A 24655-nucleotide genomic window follows, 5' to 3' on the forward strand; every position below is an offset into this window, starting at 1 on the left:
AGCAATTCTCCTGCCTCAGCCTCCCTAGTAGCTGGGATTACAGGCACCCACCACCACACCCAGCTAATTTTTTGTACTTTTAGTAGACAGGGTTTCACTGTGTTGGCCAGGCTGGTCTCTAACTCCTGACCTCAGGCAGTCCACCCACCTGAGCCTCCCAAAGTGTTGGGATTACAGGTGTGAGCCACCATGCCCAGCTCATAATTCTGCATATATTTTGCACACGGAGCAAGACGAACTTCCCCATTAACTATGGAAGATGATGAATGAAGCAGGTGAGGGTTAGATAGGGTTAGAGGGTTTGGGACATGTTAAATTCCAGGTGCCTGTAAGGGATCTAGGAGGAGACGTGGGTAAGGAGCTGGATGTGCCAGTCTGGAGTCCAGGGGAGAACCCCCAGCTAGAGAGAGAGCCTGGGAGCCACTGGCTTCTTGGTGCATGTTGAATGCCCTGAGACCAGATGAGATCACCTGGAATAGACACTCAGAAGAGAAGGCGTCCAAGGACATAACCCCGGGAACATTCCAAAATTTGGAGATCTGGCACATGAGGAAGAAACAGCAAAATCGACTGAGAAAGAGCAACCGGCATGGAGAGAAGCAGGTGAGAGTAGTGTCCCGGTAGCTGAGAGAAGAACGTTCCAGAAGGAGAAAGTGGTTTACTGAGTCCAGTGCTGCAAATGGGACAATGGAAGAGGACTGACTATTGGATTTAGCAACATTGTGTCCTTGATAAAAGTAGTTTTAATAGAGTCAGGGTCAAAGAGCTGGTTGGAGTAGATTCAAGAAAGAGCAGGAGGAGAAAAATTGGAGACAGTGAAGAGAACTCATTTTTCTAAGGAGTTTTTCCAAACAGGGAAGGAGGCTGTGTGGTGGTCACTGGAGGGGAAGCTTTTAGTTTGTTGGGTCGTAAGTTTGTTTACTAACTCCTCCTCCCAAACAGAAATTTACAGAAAAACATTATTACTGAAGGCTGTATGTGAGCTGCTAGGAATCCTCATTTATTAAACTGCTAGTAAGAATGTATTTAAAAAACTGTAAAACATGATACAAATTTATTATTCATGAAAGAGCCTTCATATCATCTTTTAAATTCTGAAGTGGAACGCAACTACAGGAAAGAAGAGGCCAGGTGTTTAAAGGGGGATGGCTGGGCGCGGTGGCTCACGCCTGTAATCCCAGCACTTTGGGAGGCCAAGGCAGGCAGATCGCTTGAGGTAAGGAGTTCAAGACCAGCCTGACCAACGTGGTGAAACCCCATCTCTACTAAAAAATACAAAAAACTAGCCGGGCGTGGTGGCGGGCACCTGTTGTCCCAGCTACTCCAGAGGCTGAGGCAGGAGAATGGCATAAACCTGGGAGGTGGAACTTGCAGTGAGCTGAGATCCAGCCACTGCACTCCAGACAGAGCGAGACTGTGTCTCAAAAAAAAAAAAAAAAATTAGCCAGGCATGGTGGCAGGCGCCTGTAATCCCAGCTACTCAGGAGGCTGAGGCAAGAGAATCTCTTGAACCCAGGAGTTGGAGGTTGCAGTGAGCCAAGATCGTGCCACTGCACTCCAGCCTGGGCAACAGAGTGAGACCCCCATCTATCTATCTATATCTATCTATCTACCTATCTATCTATCTATCTATCTATCTATCTATCTATCTATCTATCGATAAAGGGAGAAGATGAGAAACTAGACGTCGGTTTTGTCACAGACAAGCTCTGTGACCTTGGAGAAGTTACTTAGCCACACTGAGCTACAGTTTTCTCATCCGTTGAATGGAGAGAATGCCTATTTTGCAGACTGTTTTGAAAGTCAAAAGAGTTAATGTTATGAAGGCACTTTCTCAAGTGTAAAGTAGACACACACTGTCCATGAGAGAAGATAATCATGTAAAAATGATGTCACAGAGACTTTTATTCCTCTTTGAAGACTTTTATCTCATTTGTAAAATGAAGTTGCTAGACTAGATTTCATGGGTGTAAAATATGTGTGTGTGCGGGTGTATATAAGTGCATGTAGGTGTAGTTTTCTGATAGCTTACGTACTCCAGGTGACTTATAAATCCTTTTTCTTACCAAGCCTGTGATAAATCTAACCCTGTTTGAGATTTGAAGACAAATCCCAAAAGAGATTCTTAAGGCCTGCCTCTAAATGAAATTCTCAGAGTCTTACTGATTTTTTGCTTATTTTTACAGCATAAACCCACAGTAAAAGGAAACATGAGTGGAAATTTCACCTATATCATTGACAAGTTAATTCCAAACACAAACTACTGTGTATCTGTTTATTTCGAGCATAACGATGAGCAGGCAGTCATAAAGTCTCCCTTAAAATGCACCCTCCTTCAACCTGGCCAGGAATCAGGTATGTTCATTTTTTTAAATTCGTGTTTTCAGTATTCATGCTTTTACTCTGAGGGCAAGCCTATTTAAAGAAAAGAATCGGAAATTCGTGGAGCACTAAAGGTCTTTCTTCCAATAATGGCACCTCCCAGAGATGTTTTCTGTTGATTCGTGTGTACGATCTGGTAGAGTCACTTTTATGTTGTCATACCAAAAGACAATCAGATACTACTCGATGAGATCAGAAGTCTTGAAATGGAAATGCTTTTATTTCAGGGAGTCAGGATTAAATTCAGCGCTGTGTGCCCTTAGTGTGGCCGTTGCTGAAGCCAAATGCCAGAAGAGGTGGAGCTGCTTGAGACAGTGGCATACAGTGGCATTAAGGGGTGAAAAGGTGGAAGCAGCGAGATTGGGTGCAGTCCATAGAGGTGATCTGGCATCAGCTGTAGCTCATAGATGAAAGGGACCCTTGCCAGGGTGTGCGAGAAAATCACTAATGAAGGCTGAACACCTTTCTGTTACACAGACATCAGAACAGTAAACAGTGTGATCCCAAACCTTCCTCCCCTTGGGAGTGAGAACAATCAAATCTCGGAAGTCCCTGCTGATTGTTTTCTCAGGAAGTAGCCAAGTCTCCACCTATTTTACCAAAAGTGAGAAGCTATGCAAGTCTTCCTCAAAGAAGCCCTTCTAAATGTCCCAACCCCAGTGTTAGGGGAAAGGGATCCCAATCCAGACCCCAAGAGAGGGTTCTTGGATCTTGCACAAGAAAGAATTCAGGGCGAGTCCATAAAGTGAAAGCAAGTTTATTAGGAAAGTAAAGGAATAAAGAATGGCTACTCCGTAAACAGAGCAGCCCCAAGGGCTGCTGGTTGCCCATGTTTATGATTATTTCTTGATGATATGCTAAACAAGGGGTAGATTATTCATGCCTCTCCCTTTTAGACCATGTAGGGGAACTTCCTGACATTGCCGTGGCATTTGTAAACTCATGGTGCTGGTGAGAGTGTAGCAGTGAGGACTACCATCTTGGTTTTGGTGGGTTCTGGCCGGCTTTACTGCAGTCTGTTTTATCAGCAAGGTCTTTACGACCTGTATCTTGTGCCCACCTCCTATCTCATCCTGTAAGTTACAATGCCTTAACTGTCTGGGAATGCAGCCAAATGGGTCCCAGCCTCATTTTACCCAGCTTCTATTCAAGGTGGAGTTGCTCTGGCTCAAATGCCTCTGACACCAATGGAAGTATCTTTAATGTTCTGATTTACGAGAATAAAAATAAGGTAGGATCTATAAAGAAATTACTTCAGTTGTAAACCAAAATAAAATTCTAAGCCCTCCAACCAACTGAATGGACCCCTCCTCTTGGACAAGGGCCAAATAAAGTAAAGTAAATGAAACACCAGTTCAGGTCATGATGGGAATGAGTGGTCCAGACATGCCTCACTGTACCTTCCTACCTTTGGAATTCAGGCACAGCTGGCCAGCACTAATGTTAAAACAGAAACCTTAAGACAAAAAGACGCTTTGTAGCACTAATACCAACATGATGGGTAGCAGGCCCTAAAAGAAATCAAAGTATTTTACCCCAAAATACATTTCTTTGACATATGTAAAATGGCCCTGCAAAGCTGTCTCTTGCAGGGAAAATCTGCTTTCTATAAAGAACCCCCTTCCCAGTCCAGGTCTTCTTCCTGATCCAAGAGAGAATTCACTAAGAGTCTGGCACTTTTTTAAGTCCGGTAAGAAACATTTACAATCTATTCTCTCTGAAGCCTGCTACCAGAGGCTTCATCTGCATAATAGGAACCGTGGCCTCCACAACCCTTTGTCTTAATCCAGATGCTTCCTTTTATTAATTCCAAGTCTTTAATCAGGAAATCTTTGAATCTATCTATGACCTGGAAGCCCCCACTTCGAGTTGTCCCACCTTTCCAGATTGAACCAGTGTACGTCTTACATGCATTGACTGATGCCTTATGTCTCCCTAAAATGTATAAAACCAAGCTGCACCCTGACCAAGGGTTCTCGGGACCTCCTGGGGCTGTGTCATGGGCCATTGGTCACTTGTATTTGGCTCAGACTAAATCTCTTCAAGTATGTTACTGCCTTTGGCTCTTTTCATTGACAAAGTGATATGGTCATTTGTGAATGAAGTGAGCTACGGAACGTTGCCTAGCACATAACAGTGCTGTGTGTTGGCTTCACTACAGGGCAGTATGATTTGATTCTCTAGTGTTCCTCAGGACCAGATGATGCATAGACTGGTTCTAAAGGAGAGAACATCTCAGACACCTTTAGCTTAAGTTATTTTTATGTCAACAAAATACAGGCAAACCTAAAACTACATATAGATTCTATCTGACTATAGCTCTTTCAGAAATATAAATGGAAAATAAATGTGCATATCTTTGTTCTAACACCAGCTGACACTAACTAGTTGTCCAATGATTCAGTTCATTTCTGACACTACCCGAGGTTAGCACAGACCCCACAGGTGAAAGGCTCAGTCCCACAAAACTGCCTGCCCCCACTTCAGACGCCAGCCACAAGTCCTGGGTGACAAGGTTACCTGCACTTCCATCTGACCTGGCTACAAATTCGGGAGTTCCCATGACCTCCCTTTAGGTTTGATACTTCGCTAAAATGACTCAGAGAACTCGGGAAAGTGTTATGATTACCACTTTATTATAAAGGAATTGAGGGACAGCCATTGAAGAGGTGCACAGGACAAGGTCTGGAAGGATCCCAAGTGCAGGAGCTTCTGTCCCTGGGGAATCAGGGTGTACCACCCTCTCTGTGCATCCATATGTTCATGAATTTGGGGGCTCCCCAACCCTTGGTGTTCACAGTTTGTATTGGGTTTCATTATGTAGGTGTGATTGATTAAATTACTGGCTGCAGGATTGATCTCAGTCTCCAGCCCACTCCCCTCCTTGGATAGAGGTCAAATGGGGGAGCTGGCAGTTCCAACCGTCTGATCATATGTGGTTAGTTTTCCTAGGGACCAGCCCTCATCCTGAAGCTGTCCACACCCTGCCCCGTCACCTCACAAGCATAAACTCATATATGGCCCCTAAAAGGGCTTGTGGACAAAAGACACTCCTATCGTTCAGGAAATTCCACAGATTTTTGAAGCTCTGCTCCAGAAGCTAGGGACAAAGACTGGATATATACGTATGTTTTATTATATCATTGATCTTACATAAAAACAAAACTCCTATAGACAATAAAAACTGAAATTAGTGACCTGGTAGACAGATGGTGTCTACCATTGAAACTCAGTTCTCAGTTCCAAGGTGAACGTGTTGCTGACTGAGAAGGCACAAGCTCCTTGAAGGCTGATGAACTCTGTGATGACTCACTTTCTCCCCTGACTCTTTTCCATTTCACCTACCGAGGTGAAACAACAACATCCTCTCGGGTTATTCCATTTTTACTTGGTGTGAACACATCATGCTGCACATCAAGTCAGCCCTCATTCTTTGATTATTACCCAAGACAGGTCAAGTGCCACACTCTCTAATTATCCAAATACTGTACCTGATGTCAAATTCTTGTTTGAAACTCAGGAAGCAAATAGGTTCAGGTAACGTGACCTCTGCCACTCTCTGCTTGCCATCTGACCTACTCTCAACTAGCCAAACTCAGACACCAGACAGGTTTGGATGGTGAGGGGTCTTGGAAGGATAGCCTGAGACCAGCATTAACATAGGCTCAGCAGTAAGCACTGCGATCCTAGGGCAGACTGATATGGGGGGATTTTAGCCCAGAGATCTGGATAAACACCTTCCCCTTGTCAAGCCCTAAAATTAATTGTGTGGCTCTTTTATTAATATTTAGGCCCTAAGGAAAAGCTCTGTTCATTCATTTGACAAATGTTTATTGGGGGCCTCTTATGAGCCAGATTCTTTTCTGGATATTGAGGATTTAGCAGTGAAGAAAACAGATAAAAACTTCTCACCTTGTGGAGCTTACATTGCATTAGGAGACAGAACAAGATCAACATGTAAAATAGATTGTATGTTAAGTAAGTACCATGGAAAAAAATTATGCAGGAAAGGAGGTAAGGGGGATGTCAGGTGGAGGAGAGTGGGTTGCTATTTTTAATAGGACAGTGTCTTGATTTGCATTTGCTAGAAGCAGAACCTGGGATGTGAATTCATTTTTAAGTGTGATTTATTGGTGGGGGCATCTTAGGAGAAGGGGAAAGAGGGAACAGGTAGGGATGGGGAGAGAGAAATTAAGCAAGCATGTGGCTCTCAGCTAAGCCTGATCCCAAGGGGTTCTCTGAAGCATGAACCATGTCTTCAAGTCAGCAGCCAGTCAGTTACTGGTGGTGATCTATGGCATGGCCTCCAGATGAGGCAGCCCCCTTTTGGGCAAGGGCAATTCCTTATGTGTCCAGAGTTGGTTCCTGCCAGTGGGTTCGTGGTCTTGCTGACTTCAAGAATGGAGCCATGAACCTTTGTGGTGAGTATTATAGCTCTTAAAGATGGCACAGACCCAAAGAGTGAGCAGTAGCATGGTTTATTGTAAAGAGCAAAAGGACAAAGCTTTCACAGCTTGGAAAGGGACCTGAGGGGGCTGCCACTGCTGGCTGGACGTGGCCAGCTTTTATTCCCTTATTGTCCTTTCCCATGTTCGTTTCTGTCCTATCAGAGTGCCCTTTTTTCAGTCCTCCCCGTGATTGGCTACTTTTAGGATCCTGACGATTGGTGCATTTTACAGAGCACTGATTGGTGTATTTTACAGAGTGCTGATTGGTGCATTTTACAGAGCGCTGATTGGTGTGTTATACAGAGCGCTGATTGGTGCATTTTACAATCCTCTTGTGAGACAAAAATGTTCCTGATTGGTGCATTTTACAGTCCTCTTGCAAGACAGGAAAGTTCCCCAAGTCCCCACTCCACCCAGGAAATCCAGTTGGCCTCACCTGTCACTTAGAGAAGGATCAGCTCTGAGATATATAAGTAGACATGTGCAGCAGCAGTAGTGGGTGTGCACTGACTGGAAAAGGGGACATGAGCCAGCCACCCACAGCATCCACCACAGATGGCCTGAGAGGGCGTTCCTGAGAAGGTAGCGTTTGAGTAAAGACCCAAGGGAGATGTGGTAAGCAGAATAATGGCCCCCAAAGATGTCTAGTCTACATCCTAATCGCAGATATGTGAACAGACTAACCTCTATGCCAAAGGGGCTTGTGGGTGTGATGAAATTGAAGATCTTGGCACCGTGGCTCATGCCTGTAATCCTAGCACTTTGGGAGGCCGAGCCAGGTGAATCACCTGAGGTCAGGCGTTCGAGTTCAGCTTAGCCAACGTGGTAAAACCCCATCTCCACTAAAAATACAAAAATTAGTGAGGCATGGTGACATGCGCCTGTAGTCCCAGCTACTTGGGAGGCTGAGGCAGGAGAATCACTTGAACCCAGGAGGCAGAGGTTGCAGTGGGCCAAGATGGTGCCACTGTACTCCAGCCTGGGCTACAGAGCGAGAGACTGTCTCAAAAAAAAGAGAAGCAGGAGATTCAGAGGCAGAGAAGGAGCTCTGACAGCAGCAGCAGAGGTCAGAGAGTAAGGATGAAAGAGGGGGCCATGGGCAAAGGAGTGCAAGTGGCCTCCAGAAGCTGGGAAAGGCAAAGAAATGGATTTTCCCCTAGAGCCTCCAGAAGGAGTGCAGTCCTGCCAACACCTTGATATTTTTTATCCCAGTGAAACCCATTGTGGATTTCTGACCTCCAGAACTATTAATATATTTGTATCGTTTTATGACACGGACTTTGTCATCATTTGTTACAGTGGTAATGGGAAAGAAACACAGGGTGAGGGAGTGAGTCACGCAGACATATCGGGGAGGGAGTTCCATATGCGGGGTTCAGCAAGTACCAGGTCCCCGAGGCAGGATATGCCTGGCATGGCGCGACAGCAATGAACTGAACAAGGGAAGAATAGTAATAGTTCGGGTCAGAGAGGATGGAGGAGCCTGAATGATGTAGAACTTAGAAGCCGTTGCAAGAGATGGGGGCCCTCAGAAGGTTGTGAGCAGGTTGCTCCCCGGGATCTGACTTAGGATGTAAAGGGAACATCCACATGCCTTGAAGTAGGAACCAGGTGACCCCTGGGCTGATTACTGTAGTCACCCAGGGGAGGGGCAGTCTTGCTTGTTCCAGAGAGGTAAGTATGGGAGGAACTATACGAGACTGATATTAGTCATCACCAATCTTTTCACAAAGTTCTTTCTCTTTTCCATTAAAGATCATAGTGATCAGATATTACCAACCCGGTTGCTCAGTTCAGCCCCCTGCTTGTGAGGTTTCTAATTTTTTGTTTAAAATATCTCCACAGTGAATCCAGAGACAGACAGCTTTGTTTGTCCAAGGCCAAATTTTTAAGACGTGACCTGGTCTCTCCTTCCCAAGATGGGTTGATCTGGCCCATCTTTCATGAAGAAGATAGTTAACAGCCATAACACCCAATCACAGCTTCTCCTTTCTGAGTAGGAACATTGACCGGATTCATCTCTTTTCAAATATGAATATTTTAAAATAGCATGCATGTATAATTGTCATGACCACAAGTGAGATTTGTATGTTTTAGATTATCAGCAAGCTGAAAACAAACAAAAATTCTAAGTTCTCCTGAAGAATTCTCAGACTCATGAGAATACCCCAAATTGAGGAATATTATTCTAGCATATTAACTACAATTTACACAATTTGGTTTGGAGGATGTCCTATTAGATAGATGACATAGAGTTCTTTGTAGCTGTTATATGCAAGTTGGATGGGTACGTGAGTCACAATCTCTGTATTATGCCATTCCTTCACCAATGAAATCATTTTGGTTTACATTACCCCTTTCAAGAATGTAAACTCTATACATGTCAGAATTTCGTATCGTAAAGGTGTGCCTCTGTGGCTAGATCCGATTCTGGAACTGTCATTGATATGACAATCCTTCACACTCTCTTGATTGGGGTGAGAGTGGATTCTTGAACCCTGTGCTACCTAGCAGTGCAAGGGTTTACTGAACGTCTTTTTATTCACTCCTTAACCTTCTGGAAGACTTAGAGTACATAATGCATTTTGATTTCCTTTTTTCTCCCCTCTATCTATTTTTGCCTGAGGCTATAGTTCCAGGATTAATACTAATGAAGACCTTTCTGGAAGTGCAAGAGAGCCTCAGTGATTTAACTACTGATTTCTCAGTCTGGTCGCACTTCAGCAAAATAACTATAGTCAGTCAGAAAGTTGAAATTTTCCAAAAGGAATCTTGATGAGAAACAAAGGGGAACTGTTAATAGAGCAAGGCGGGTTCTGCAGAGCCCTGATTTGGGGCCCTGGCATGGCTAAAGTCCAGCCTCAGAATGACCCAGTTGGTTGTTTTCAAGCAAACTTTCCTTCCCCACTTCTTCCTGCCCACAGCGCATGCTAACCAGTGTGGCTACCGAACGTTTGAGATGTGTCTCACGTGACTGAGAGACCGAGCCATTAATTCGATTTAATTTTGATCATTTAAATTCAGCCAACTGCAGCCAGTGGCTACTCCACTGGACAGTGCAGTTACAGAACAGAAACTGAAGGAAATTTTACTTTTAAAAGCTAAGTCTGTGTTATTGTTTAAAAAATGCACACTTAGATTATTCTCCAGTCTTCGGTATTTCTCCATATAAAACTGTTTTCAAACCTTTGGTTTCTTGATCACCTTGTAACACCAGACCAATGTACATTTATTTCCATCTGCAATTGTTTATTGCATTTTTTTGAATTAAAGTCATTTAATTTTTCATCAACAGAATCAGCAGAATCTGCCAAAGTAGGAGGAATAATTACTGTGTTTTTGATAGCGTTGGTCTTGATAAGCACCATAGTGACACTGAAATGGATTGGTTATATATGCTTAAGAAACAGCCTCCCCAAAGTCTTGGTAGGTAGTTTTTTTGTTTTTTTGTTTTTTTTTTCTACCTTTGTTTTTTATTTTAACCTAAGAATTTGTATTTATATAAATATTTTCACAGAAGAAAATCTCATTTTCTATAAAAACCAAAATGCTTTCTCACTCTGAGTTCTTTTCTATCCCTATAAATATATATTTTGCAGTTGTAAGTGTATCTGTGCATTTTATGTTTTCTTTCTTTCTTTCTTTCTTTTTTTTGAGACAGAGTCTCACTCTGTCACCCAGGCTGGAGTACCGTGGCGTGGTCTCAGCTCACTGTAACTGCGTCCCAGGCTCAAGCAATTCTCATGCCTCAGCCTTTCAAGTAGCTGGGACTACAGGCATGCGCTACCATACCTGGCTAATTTTTGCATTTTTAGTAGAGACAGGGTTTTGCTATGTTGGCCAGGCTGATCTTGAACTCCTGACTTCAAGTGATCCACCCGCCTTGGCCTCCCAAAGTTTTGGGATTACAGGTGTGAGCCACCGTGCCCAGCAATGTTTTTTTGTTTGTGTGTTTTTGTTTGTTTTATACTTCATCACCTATAATTTATAATGACCAGGTAGAATTTCATTATTATTAACATACCATTTTTCATTTAACCGTTTCTCAGCTATAGGGCATTTGGATTTCTTTCTTTCCCTTTTCTTTCTTTCTTTGGTCATGATGAACAGTACAATAAACATTTTTATATGGATCGTCTTTTTATTTTGGATTACATCAGTGGAACATATACACAAAGTGGATTTATCCTATGAAAAGATTTAAAAAGGGCTGGGCACGGTTGGGAGGCCGAGGCAGGCGGATCACTTGAGCCCAGGAGTTCGAGACCAGCCTGGGCAATATAGGGAAACCTCTTCTTAGAGAAAATAAAAATAAATTAGCCAGGCGTGGTGGCACATGCCTGTGGTCTCAGCTACTCAGGAGGATGTGGTGAGAGGATTGCTTGAGCCCAGAGGTGGAGGCTGCAGTGAACTGTGATCACACCACTGCACTCCAGCCTCAGTGACAGAGTGAGACCCTAGTTCTAAAAATATATAAATAACTTAAAAATATAAAGAAGCAGCCAAAGGAGAGGAAGTTAAGAGGAGTCAGTCAGAGCAAAGTCTCTGAGGCCAGCAGCCTGCCTGGTTTGAAAGGCAGCTGCTCCCACTCACTAGTCATGAACCTTGAGCAAGTTTCCTAACCTCTGCGCCTCATTTTCTCATCTATAAAGTGGGCATAAGAATAGTAAGCCTGGCCAGGCGCAGTGGCTCACACCTGTAAACCCAGCACTTTGGGAGGCCAAGGCAGGTAGATCACGAGGTCGGGAGTTCAAGACCAGCCTTGCCAACATGGTGAAACCCCGTCTCTACTAAAAATACAAAAATTAGCCGGGCGTAGTGGTGGGCACCTCTAATCCCATCTACTCAGGAGGCTGAGGCAGAGAATTGCTTGAACCTGGGAGGTGGTGGTTGCAGTGAGCTGAGATCGTGCCACTGCACTCCAGCCTGGGAAACACAGCGAGACTCCGTCTCAAAAAAAAAAAAAAAAAAAAATAGTAAGTCTACTTCATAGAGCAATTGTGAGGGAAAGGTAAATTATATATAAAGCACCAAGAGTCGTGCCCAGCAAATGGTGTAACTGTTAGCTGTTATTATTGCTGTTATCATCATCGTCATCTGCATCATCGTTCAGTCAATCTCATTAAGTTTATTTTTTATTTTTTTAGAGGCAAAGTCTTGCTAAGGGCTGGAGTGCAGTGGCTATTCACAGGCGCGATCATAATGCACTACAGTCTGAAACTCCTGAGCTCAAACAGTCGTTCTGCCTAAGCTTCCCCAGTAGCTGGAATTACAAGCGTGCATCCCTGAGCCCCAGTGATTAAGTTTTATTATGTAAAAAATAAAGAGCAAACAGTCATAGCTGATACGGACTCTCTCTTTTTTTTTCTTTTTTTAAGAATTTTCATAACTTTTTAGCCTGCCCATTTCCTAACCTGCCACCGTTGGAAGCCATGGATATAGTGGAGGTCATTTACATCAACAGAAAGAAGAAAGTGTGGGATTATAATTATGATGATGAAAGTGACAGCGATACTGAGGCAGCACTCAGGACAAGTGGCGGTGGCTATACCATGCATGGACTGACTGTGAGGCCTCTTGGTCAGACCTCCGCCACCTCTACAGAATCCCAGTTTACAGACCCAGACTCCGAGGAGGAGCCTGACCTGCCTGAGGTTGATGTGGAGCTCCCCACGACGCCAAAGTGCAGCCCTCAGCGGTTGGAGCTCTTGAGTGCGCCCTGTGAGAGGAGAGAGAGTCCGCTCCAGGACCCCTTTCCCGAAGAGGACTACAGCTCCACTGAGGGGTCTGGGGGCAGAATTACCTTCAATGTGGATTTAAACTCTGTATTTTTGAGGGTTCTTGATGACGAGGACAGTGACGACTTAGAAGAAGCCCCTCTGATGATATCATCTCATCCAGAAGAGATGGTTGACCCAGAAGATCCTGACAATGTGCAGTCAAGCCATTTGCTGGCCAGTGGGGAAGGGACACAGCTAACCTTTCCCAGCCCCTCTTCAGAGGGCCTGCAATCTGAAGATGCTCCATCTGATCAAAGTGAGACTTCTGAGTCAGATGTTGACCTTGGGGATGGTTATATAATGAGATGACTCCAAAACTATTGAATGAACTTGGACAGACAAGCACCTATAGGGTTCTGTCTCCCTGCACCCTAACTTGCTGCCTTATCATCTGCAAGTGTTCTCCAAGGGAAGAGGTAGGGAACTGTAGGGTACTCCATTCTTCCAGGTGGCATCACCTATGCAGATTCCCAGTATGGGGACCATAGTATCATTGAGTGCATTGTTTACATATTCAAAGTGATGGACTTTGAAGGAAGCACGTGTGCACCTTCCCTTTACACTAATGCACTTAAGATGTTTCTGCATCATGTTTACCAGGGAGCAGGGTTCTCTGTGGTTTCAGAGGTGGTCCAGGACCCTATGATATTTCTTTTCTTTTCTCTTTTTTTTTTTTTTTTGAGACAGAGTCTCATTCTGTCACCCAAGCTGGAGCGCAATGGCGTGATCTCGGCTCACTGCAACATCTGCCTCCCGGGTTCAAGTGATTCTCCTGCCTCAGCCTCCCTCGCGAGTAGCTGGAACTACAGGCGCCCACCACCACGCCTGGCAAATTATTGTATTTTTAGTAGAGACGGGATTTCACCGTGTTGGCCAGGCTGATCTCTAACTCCTGACCTCAAGTGATCCACCCTCCTCAGCCTCGAAAAGTGCTGGGATTACAGGGGTGAGCCGCTGCGCCCAGCTGGCCCTGTGATATTTCTGGGAAGTAAATTGGGCCAGGGTGGGAGCAGTGAAAGAAAAGGAAAATAGTAGCGAGAGCTGCAAAGCAGGCAGGAAAGGAGGAGGAGAGCCAGGGGAGCCCCTGGAGAGAAGGGGGGCCCTGCACAAGGAAACAGGGAAGAGCCATCGAAGTTTCAGTCAGTGAGCCGTGGGCATCTCACCTATGTCACATCCTGTCTCCTGCACTTGGAATTCCACCTTGTCCAGCCCTCCCCAGTTAAAGTGGGGAAAACAGACTCTAGGATCAGGCACATGACTAATACAGAAAGGAAACATGGCATCGGGGAGAGGGATAAAAACCTGAGTGCCATATTTTAAGGTTAAAAAAAAGAGCAAAGGTGCTTCAGGGTCTTCAGGAGAAGATCTTGAACCTTCAAACCTTTCTCTTAGGCCCCTTCAAAAGGGGAAAACTAACAATTATACAAGTTATAGTTCAAGGACTTTAACCAGATTATTTATATGATTGTGCAAAAGAATAGGACTGTGAGGAGGGAACACCTTATTTAATACATACAAGTTTCAGAGACCCTATTTGACAATTTTCAGAGTGCTCTCTGTGCCGATTCCGAATCGAGTGTGTCAGCTGTGATTACAGTTCCTGTGAATCTAGGCCAGGTTAGGGGGGTGCGGGTGGGGGAAGGGAAGCCTGACTGGGAGCAATCTACCTGTAATCCCAGCACTTTGGGAGGCCTAAGCAGGCGTATTGCTTGAGACCAGGAATTCGAGACCAGCCTGAGCAACATGGCAAATCTGTCTCTACAGAACAAAATTACAAAAATTAACTGGGCGTAGTAGCATGTGCCTGTTGTCCCAGCTACTTGGGAGGCTGAGGAGGGAGAATGGCTTGAGCCCAGGAGGTAGAGGTTGCAGTGAGCCAAGATCGCGCCACTGCACTCCAGCCTGGGTGGCAGAGCCAGACCCTGTCATTAAAAAGGGGGTTGGGGGGAAAGGTTCTAGAATGTCATTTGGCAACCAGTTTAAAGGACTGGGACTCAAGGATCCACCTCCCACAGTTGCCCTGTGTGACCCTAGGCATTTGACTTAGCCTCTCTGAGCCTCAGGTTTTTTGTTTCTGAAACAAAAGGATTGGACTAGGTAATCTCCAGGATCCTATGAACCCAGGAGAAAGATGAGAAAATGTACAAGAATAAACACTCAGGTGGAAAGGCTGCAACCCTGAGAAACTCCCATGTTGAATGAAAGGCACAGGACCCTCTTACCCCTTACCCCTCCCCACCCCCCAAGAGCTGGTTTCTCAAACCTTTCTCTTAGGCCCCTTCAAAAGGGGAAAACTAAAAATTATACAAATCATAGTTCAAGGACTTTAACTAGATTATTTATATGATTGCGCAAAAGGATAGGACTGTGAGGAGGGAACACCTTATTTAATCTAATGAAATTCCATAGGAAAGCGACCTTTTGTATGTGTAATCAATTTCTCTGCCTTCTCAATGCATCTGTCATATTCTGAAAGATTTCTGGGTTGATCTTTTGGGATAAGTTCTATGGCTGTTTGTGAGTGTGTGTGTGTGTGTGTGTGTGTGTGTGTGTGTGTATTTTTAATTTTGTATAATGGTTGGAGGTTGGTAAAAAGTAATACAACAATACTTTTTAATACAAACTTGGTGTGGTCTTGAGTTGTTTTCCATTGGAGAGTGTATGTGTGCCACAGATTGGTGCACCTGCTGGCATCTCTAGAATTGCACCAACTCCCTCTAGCTCTTCCTGGTGGCCTGCAGGGGCCTAGGGCGCATTCACTTCCCTTGGCTTGACTTTACGTGGTGTCCTAGCGTCAGACATCAGGCGATGCTGTAGATTACCCAAGACATTGGACAGCTCTGGATTTTCCCATCTCACCACTCATCAAGTTAAAAAGAGGAAATTAACGTTTTCTCAGTAGTCCCTGAAAGAAACTAGTTATTTGCGTAAAAATGACTGGGCTTTGTGTTGTTTATCCCTGGAGAGGAGAAGGGTAAAGAAGACCCTCAAACTGGATTTGCTGATGGAATGCTTTTAACTCACCTATGCGGAGAGAGGACTTTAAGAGAGGGCGTGCCGGTGCTCCGGACAAAACCTGGGGAATACTGAAAGCCACCACCACCACCGTCATTCCAGCATCCAGATCTCAGTCCTGGGTTGGTGTTGTAGGGTACTTATTTGACTTGACGGCGACTTTCAAAGTTTGCGAGGCTCCCTTCCTCTTCCTCCTGTGCACCTGCCAAGCTGGTGCCCCGCGCTTCGCGGGCGGACCCGGGCTGGTGGGCGGGGCCTGCAGCGGGGTAGGAGCCCGATCGCCCGGCCCCGCCCCGCCCCGCCCCGCCCCGCTCCGCTCCGCTGGTTCCCGGAAGCGACCGCGTACGAGCGCTCTCAGGCGCGGGCGGGGGTCGTGTGCCTGGAGGAAGCCGCGGCACCCCCGGCGCCCGTCCATGGCGCGGAGCCTCGGGAGCTGGCTGGGCGGCTGCCTGCTGGTGTCAGGTGAGGGGTCCGCGGGGAGGGGGCGCGCTTGGGAACCGGGAGGCCCCGCGAGATGCCACCCGTGATCCCATCCCTGGGCACCATGAAAGTGACTTAAGTGCCCGGTCGGGCCATCGGGACCTCGGGACAGAAGATGCAAACGCCACGGCCGGCTGCTGAGACACAGCTAGGCTGCTGCTGCCGGAGATCTGTAACAGGAGGAAGCCCCGTCCGCACCCGGATTACAGACCGTCTGGGCCCTAAACTCAGGGGGAGACTCCCGGCGTCTTTTAACTCCCAGTCCTCCTGCAGCTCTCTGCTGGCGGGCGTCTAAGTAAAGTAGCTTCCCCGAAAGACCCAGGATCCCACCGTGGCTGTCATCTGGCCCTTCTGGAGACCATCAGTTCAAGTGGAGGCCCCCACCAGCCCCCGATGCTCTGACAGCCCTCCCCGACCCCAAGTCTGCCCACCTCAGTGCCAGCCCTCCCTACAGATGTGCCTCCCATCACCCGCTGCACCTCCCCTCCTTCCGGTTCAGGCCTGAGCACCCTGAAATCTGGATTCTGTCCCCCAGAGCCCCCCATGGCTTCTAAACCTAAATCCATTGAAACCTTTTCTGTCTTCTAAATTGACTGCCTAGGTTCCAATAACACGATGGTCACCTCCCTCCTTTCTCATGAACTCTTCCCTGGCCTTCTGGGATACTCCTCCGGTTTCCCGCCTACCCGTCAGGCTGTCTCTGCTTGGGACCCTCCTGCTCTGTCGGGTCTCTATGCAGCTAATTGTGAAGCCCAAGGCCTCTTCTCTCCTTCCCCCCGGCACTGTTCCTTTGGGGGATTTCAGCCAAACCTTGGCATTAAACACGGGCTATAGGCCCATGACTCGCACATTTATATCTCTCTTGGTATCCGTTGGGTGATGGGTGGTGGTTTATTATAGTCTTCTACTTTTCTACTTGCGTGTAGATTTCAAATTTTCTTTTCTTTTCTTTCTTTTTTTTCTTTCTTTCTTTTTTTTTTTTTTCGAGACAGAGTTTTGCTCTGTCACCCAGGCTGGAGTGCAATGGCTTGATCTCGGCTCACCACCACCTCCGCCTCCCGGGTTCAAGCGATTCTCCTCCCTCAGCCTCCCGAGTAGCTGGAATTACAGGTGTGCGCCACTATGCCTGGCTAATTTTTGTATTTTTAGTAGAGATGGGGTTTCACCATGTTGGCCAAGCTGGTCTTAAACTCCTGACCTCAGGTGATTCACCCGCCTCGGCCTCCCAAAGAGCTGATGTCAGGCGCGAGCCACTGTGCCTGGCCAGGTTTCAAATTCTCTATGAAAAGGTTTGAAAATAATTTCTGTCTCTAGCCCAAATCTGTTCTTGGTGTGACCTCTGGGCTCATTCATCTGACTGTCTCCCTGACATTCCTACTTCAGCGTCTCTCCAGCATCTCCAACCTAATGCAGCTCAAATGGGACTCGTCAGTTCCCCAGCTGAGCTCCAATCCGGGCACCCGCTGCTTAAGCCCAAAATGGACATTGACCTCAGCTTTTAGGCATCAAATGTATCAGGAAGTCTCCAGTTTGTTTTTACCTCTGGAAATATATCTGAAATCCATGTACCCCAGTCTACCCCCTCATACCTTTCTGCCACCATGCAAATCCAGGGCTCCGTTGTCTGTCCCCACTTTACTCCTGCCTCTCCAGAAATTTCTCCTCATGGCTGTTCAAAGAAAATCTAGACTCCTCAGCACAGCCAACCTGTCTCTCTCTCCCTCCCTCACCATAGAGGAGAACCAAGTGCGGGATGTGGGCTTTTCATGGGCATCTGTTTTGAGGAAAAAGGTTGTAAATGTTTTTCTCGTATTTTCATAGCATTGGGAATGGTACCACCTCCTGAAAATGTCAGAATGAATTCTGTTAATTTCAAGAACATTCTACAGTGGGAGTCACCTGCTTTTGCCAAAGGGAACCTGACTTTCACAGCTCAGTACCTAAGGTGGGTCTGGCCTCACTATTGGCAGGAACGCACCAGAGGAGTCGGCCCTGGGCTGGTTACTGGGCTGGGCCACAGGAGGAAGGGAGTCTGACTACGGTCACCATGTGACTGTGACAGCCCTCAGGGAGCCTCCCTGCCAGCTTTTTTCTGTCTGGGAAATTCTGGTGGCCACCTTTCCTCTTTTAGGTTTTGTGGTTGTGATGGTTGGTGATTTGAATGTTGATCACAGGGCTGCTGGCAGATATAGACATGTTATGTGTATGTAGATATAGTCAGCCATAGTGGTAACCTCATGCTGTGCAGATCCTAGCTTGTTTGTCACAGTTGATATATTTTAAAAGAAAAATACCACTGCTGTCATCTCCAGGTATGAGTAGTATTGCTAGAAGTCAACAATGTTGAGTGGATGCTACCCAAGAAACTGAGATATGCAAAGCAGTCAGGAAGCCCCTTGCTACCATATATCACCTGTTCCCCGACGGATTATAGCATCATGCCTCAGTGCTGTGCAATGCACATAATTTGCATAATGAGCACTCAGTTTCTCCGTGGTTTCGTCCTGAAATTAAAAGTAAGACAGCTACTGACTGTTAAAAGCCCCATTCTCTGACAACAGCAGGCACCGTGAAGTAAGAGTGAGTGTCACCCTAGACGGTCATCTCAGCAGCGATCTGAACACCCTCTACCTCTCCTGCCTATCAATGTTTCCCTATGCCTGGCAAAGGAAGTCAGTGCCAGCACTCCCTTGGCAGCCTGCCACCATACGCCACATGCTGGACTGCAGGTGACACACCTTTAGGCCAGGCGCAAACAGCAGCAGGAGGCCCAAGGCTGACAAGCCAACACACCTGCTTTCTATGTGACTCAGAAACATATGAAGATAGACAAGTCCTTCAATGAGGCAGGAGGATATTTGGTCCCAGATCCAGCTGTCATTTCACAAAAATCCCCAAGGCCTGCTACATCAGAGAAGAAGTAGAAGAAAGATGAATAAGATAGTCCTTGTCTATGCGTTGCTGGCTTTTGTTTTTTAACTTGTAGTTCCAAATAATTCCAGACTTAAAGAATATTTCAAAATTTTAAGTAGAATACAAAGAATTTCCAGATAGCCTACAACCAGATTCACCATTTTTTTTTTTTTTTTTTTTTTTTTTGAGATGGAGTCTCTGTCACCCAGGCTGGAGTGCAGTGGCGTGATCTCGGCTCTCTGCAAGCTCCGCCTCCCGGGTTCATGCCATTCTCCTGCCTCAGCCTCCCGAGTAGCTGGGACTATAGTTGTCCGCCACCACACCCGGCTAATTTTTTGTATTTTTAGTAGAGACGGGGTTTCACCGAGTTAGCCAGCCTTGATCTCCTGACCTCATGATCCACCCGCCTCGGCCTCCCAAAGTGCTGGGATTACAGGCATGAGCCACTATGCCGGGCCCAGATTCACCAATTTTTAATGTTGGTCACATTCTCTCCCTTCCTCTTTCTCTCTCATGCCCTTTGTGCTGTAATATTTCAGTGTGTATTTCACAAGAACAAGGATCATCTCTTACATCACATAGTACAGTGAGAAGCTCAGGAACTTTTACATTCATGCAATACTTGTATCTGATTTACAGCCCATAGTCCAGTACTGTCAACTGTCCCAAGGATTGAAGGAGGGCATATTCTAAATTGATTTTTTCCTGATGTGCATTTTCAAACACTGATTGGCTTTCTCATTAGCTTTCTGTGCTTTCTCTACTCAGTCTGGATAGCCAAGAGATTTTACTGTGGAAAATTAACTTTCTTCTCTGTCTCTCTGTCTCCCCTGTAGTTTATTTATTTATTTATTTATTTGTTCTATGCTGTGCTTTTGGGTTTGTTTGGGTTTTTTTCTTTTCCTTTTTTTTTTTTTTCGAGACAGAGTCTTGCTCTGTCGCCCAGGCTGGAGTGTAGTGGCGCAATCTGGGCTCGCTACAAGCTCCACCTCCCAGGTTCACACCATTCTCCTGCCTCAGCCTGCCGAGTAGCTGGGACTACAGGCGCCCGCCACCATGCCTGGCTAATTTTTTGTATTTTTGGTAGAGATGGGGTTTCACCGTGTTAGCCAGGATGGTCTCGATCTCCTGACCTCGTGATCCACCTGCCTTGGCCTCCCAAAGTGCTGGGATTACAGGTGTGAGCCACTGCACCCGGCCTTTTTTTTTTCCTTTGAGACTGGGTCTCACTGTGTCACCAAGGCTGGAGTGCAGTGGCGCGACCTCTGCTCACTGCAGCCTCCGCCTCCTGGGTTCAAGCGATTCTCCTGCCTCAGCCTCCTGAGTAGCTGGGACTACAGGCTCATGCCACCATGCCCAACTGATTTTTGTGCTTCTAGTAGAGATGGGGTTTCGCCCTGTTGGCCAAGCTGGTCTTGCACTCCTGGCCTCAAGTGACCCGCCTGCCTCGGTCTCCCGAAGTGCTGGGATTACAGGCATGAGCCACCACACCCAGCCCATGCCGTGCTTTTTTGCCATTGTAGTCGAGGCATTTGGCTTTGCATGTCTATCTTTTATGTTAGAGATCCCAGTGACTTCATGAAGTGACTTCATGAGGGTCTCCACACCTGGGTTCCAGGTCTCCCTGGCATGGAACTACAGAGTGAGTATGGCATGTGCTGGAGAAAACAAAATATGTGCTGGGCATGTCCTTGGGGAAGATATTTGATTGCAAAAGACGTGATTACCCTCATGTGGCTCTGCAAAAGCGTTGTTTAGAATTTACATGAGCAATTGCATAGCACAAACTCTCTATTGTTTGTGTGCATTATTGGGGCAGGGCAGCCAGAGCAGCAGGCACTTCACAGGATGTTCTGGTGATTTTGATATAAAAACATCCAAAACAATTAGATGTAAATATGAGGAATGGGTCATATTACCTATTTAATGCGGGGATAAATATTTGTACATGCAATGAAAATAACCTAGTGAAGGCCGGGTGCGGTGGCTGACGCCTGTAATCCCAGCACTTTGGGAGACTGAGGTGGGTGGATCACCTGAGGTCAGGAATTCGAGACCAGCGTTACCAACATGGCAAAACCCCATCTCTACTAAAAATACAAAATTAGCTGGGCATGGTGGTGCATACCTGCAATCCCAGCTACTTGGGAGGCTGAGGCAGGAGAATCACTTGAACCCAGGAAACACAGTTTGCAGCAAGCCGAGATTGTGCCATTGCACTCCAGCCTGGGCAACAGAGTGAGACTCCATCTCAAAAAATTAAAAAAAAAAAAAAAAACCTAGTGAAAAAGAAGTTATTGCAAAACAACTTTTGAAATACTGCACGTGCTGGACAGTTGATGAATTAGTTTAAAAGAAGGAAATGGGTCAGGCGTGGTGGCTCATACCAGTAATCCCAGTGCTTTGGGGGGCCAAGGTAGGATGATCACTTGAGGCCAGGAGTTCAAGACCAGCCTGTGCAACATAACAGCCCCTTGTCTCTACAATTTTTTTTTTTAATTAGCCGGACTTGAGTTGGAAACAAGGAAGGCGGGAGGGAAAAAAAATATGGCCACATGTGAGAAAACCCCATTAATGAAACGACCGCTGGATTTTCCAAATGATGGGATGTTAAGCAGCCGTGAAGAAATGATTGATTGACAAATATTTGTGGTATATTAAGTGAAAAATAGCATGATCCCAATGATCTCTACCTACTTTTTGCAAGGGATTGTTCTAGGTATCACTAAGAATGCTGTAAGGTGTGGTGTGCTACCTTAGACTATGAAGTCAAACAGATCTGAGTTCAGTTGGGCAGATTTCTTAGACTCTCCACTCCTGACCCCTGTGTACTTAACAAATGTTGGCTGTTGCTATTTTTGTCACCATCACTTTCGTCATCACTTCTGGGAGTAACCAAATTGGTTTTGGCACCAGAAGATACCTTGGGGGACCAATCAGATAGCTCCTCACTTTTTTATTTTATTTTATAAATTTTTAAATTAAATTAAATTAAATTTTTTGAGACCGTCTCACTCTGTTGCCCAGGCTGGAGTGCAGTGGTGCGATCACGGCTCACTGCAGCCTCTACCTCCCAGGCTCAAGTGAGCTTCCCTCCTTAGCCTACTAAGTAGCTAGGACTACAGGTGCATGCCACCACACCCAAATAATTTCTTGATTTTTTATAGAGACAAGGACTCACCACATTGTCCAGGCCAAGAGGCCTGTTGTGGCCTTCAATGTGCCTTCCTCACTAAGCTTAATCATTTGCAGCTTTTGGAATAGGGAGGCCCAAGGAGAAGGAGAGAGGCAGGGGAGTGGCCAGTGGGTGGAGAAGTCAGGACACACACAACATCTATTGATTAATTTCACTTATATAGGTGTGGTTCATGGTCCCCAAAACAATTACAACAGTAACATCAAAGATCACCGATCACAGATCACCATAACAGATATAATAATGATGAAAAGGTTTGAAATATTGTAAGAATTAGCAAAATGTGACTTAGAGACATGAAGTGAGCATGTGTTGTTGAGAAAATGGCACCAGTAGACTTGCTCAGTGCAGGGTTGCCGCAGACCTTCAATTTGTAAAATGCCCCATCTGTGAAGTACAATAAAGCAAATCACAATAAAACGAGGTATGTGTACATCTCAATGTATTTAAACATAGAAAAGGTACAGTAAAAATACAGTATCGTCATCTTAGGGTACCATCATTGTATATGTGGTCTGTCATCTACTGAAATGTCATTATGCGGTGCATGACTTTATTGAAAATCATTGTAATATCTTTATTTTGGTAAATCTTTATAAATCAGTGTCTCATAAATCACATGCCCCTGCTTTCAAAAATATATAATCGAGGAAGGAAGCTGTCTTGGTCAAATATGCTAAATACTCAACCCCTTGGAGAGGCATGTAGTCATTAGGATGTTCAAGTCTCTGCGAAATTCTGTTTTGAAGACACCTATTTCTATGTTTAACACAGTTTCCACTCCCGCACCCTCCCCCCAACCCCCGCGCAAGCTCCAAATTAAGTACCAGTCAGCCTCAGAGAGACTGAAGCTAGAACTCTCCTGATTGACCTATCTTTTTGATTGTGTAGTTATAGGATATTCCAAGATAGATGCACGAGTACTACCTTGACGGAATGTGATTTCTCAAGTCTTTCCAAGTATGGTGACCACACCTTGAGAGTCAGGGCTGAATTTGCAGATGAGCATTCAGACTGGGTAAACATCACCTTCTGTCCTGTGGATGACAGTAAGCCATTTTGTTTTCCCTTTTTTTGTAATGTCATCATCTTGCCTTGTTTTTTTCCACATTGGTTGGTCCATCAACAAGAATTCTCTGAGGGCCCACAAATGGATGGCCTTGCACAAGGAGCTTAAGGAATATAATAAAGAGAGTTGTATCCCTAAAGAAATTCATGGGAGAGACAGAAAAAGATGGGCATATCATCAATGCAGCGATTAAATATAAATCTAACACCTTCAGTGCCTCAAGGATGTGCATATGTTGGGCCCGTGCTGTTAAGAAGTTCTGGAAGGATTCTTGTGGTGAATTTTCTGAAAGAAAGTCAGTATGGAATTATGACTTAAACAAAGAAATATAACATGATAGGCAAAAGAATGAAGGCAGGTGTAGAGATGGAAAATCTGATGCAGACAGCCAACTTGCCCAGAGCGAAGGACAGGGAGGGACAGAGCTGATGGCAGGTGGATTGGATCAGACTGGTTGGTCAGCATCAAAAATTGTTCCCAGGTTAGGCAGAGATTGCAGTGAGCCTAGATCACGCCACTGCACTCCAGCCTGGGCAACAGAGCAAGACTTGGTCTCAAAAAAAAATTGTTCCCAGGTTAGATTTGGAGGGTCATGGTGACCACCAGAGCCCCTAAATATGAGATGAGCATATTTAGAATATCAGGAATTAAAAACTAATTAAACCATGTATTAGCAATTGAGAGAGTAAGAAGATTAGAGGTTAAAAACCTGATTCACAAAATTCACATACAGCCCTTCAAAACTCACACAGAGAAAAGCACTAAAAGAATTGTTTCTGGCCAGGCATGGCGGCTCACATCTCCTAATCCCAACACTTTGGGAGGCTGAGATGGTGGATCGCTTGAGCCCAGGAATTTTCTTCTTTTCTTTCTTTCTTTCTTTTTTTTTTTTCTGATACAAAGTCTCGCTCTGACACCCAGGCTGAAGTGCAGTGGCGCGATCTCAGATCACTGCAAACTCTGCCTCCAGGGTTCAAGTGATTCTTGTGCCTCAGCCTCCCGAGTAACTGGGACTTCAAGTGCCTGCCACCATGCCCAGCTACATTTTTTTGTATTTTTAGTAGAGACAGGGTCTCACCATGTTGGCCAGGCTGGTCTTGAACTCCTGACCTTAAGTGATCCCACCGGCCTCAGCCTCCCAAAGTGCTGGGATTACAGGAGTGAACCACCATGCTTGGCCTTAAGCCTAGGAATTTAAGACCAGCCTGGGCAACATAGGGAAACCCTGCCTCTACAAAAAAAAAAAAAAAAAAAAAAAAAAAAGAAAAATAGCCAGGCATAGTGAAGTGTGCTTTTAGTCCCAGCTACTTGGGAGGCTGAGGTGGGAGAGTCACCTGAGCCTGGGAAGTCAAGGCTGCAATGAGCCATTATC

General features: G+C 45.6%; 2 protein-coding genes across 10 annotated transcripts in view; both read left to right on the forward strand.

Moving 5' to 3' along the window:
* IFNAR2 (interferon alpha and beta receptor subunit 2) overlaps positions 1-15233 on the forward strand; it is a 36189-nt gene extending 20956 nt beyond the window's left edge. For 2 of the 8 annotated variants that reach the window (XM_021935111.2, XM_021935110.2), the window contains exons 7-9: positions 2187-2355; positions 10126-10256; positions 12209-15233. In XM_021935111.2, the coding sequence (XP_021790803.1) occupies positions 2187-2355; positions 10126-10256; positions 12209-12919 (1011 nt within the window). In that variant the 3' untranslated portion in view covers positions 12920-15233. Of the gene's footprint in view, positions 1-2186; positions 2356-10125; positions 10257-11977; positions 12176-12208 lie in introns of those variants that run through there. The other 6 variants (XM_021935113.1, XM_021935112.2, XM_021935116.2 and 3 more) reach the window with 4 other exon arrangements.
* Positions 15234-16038: 805 nt separating this feature from the next.
* IL10RB (interleukin 10 receptor subunit beta) overlaps positions 16039-24655 on the forward strand; it is a 30727-nt gene continuing 22110 nt past the window's right edge. Inside the window, exons 1-3 of one of the 2 annotated variants that reach the window (NM_001168782.1) lie at positions 16039-16087; positions 17927-18050; positions 23106-23263. In NM_001168782.1, coding sequence (NP_001162253.1) covers positions 16039-16087; positions 17927-18050; positions 23106-23263 — 331 coding nt within the window. Of the gene's footprint in view, positions 16088-17298; positions 18051-23105; positions 23264-24655 lie in introns of those variants that run through there. The other variant, XM_009202324.4, reaches the window with a different exon arrangement.

This window comes from Papio anubis, chromosome 4 (genome assembly GCF_008728515.1).
Source record: "Papio anubis isolate 15944 chromosome 4, Panubis1.0, whole genome shotgun sequence".
Lineage (NCBI taxonomy): Eukaryota > Metazoa > Chordata > Mammalia > Primates > Cercopithecidae > Papio > Papio anubis.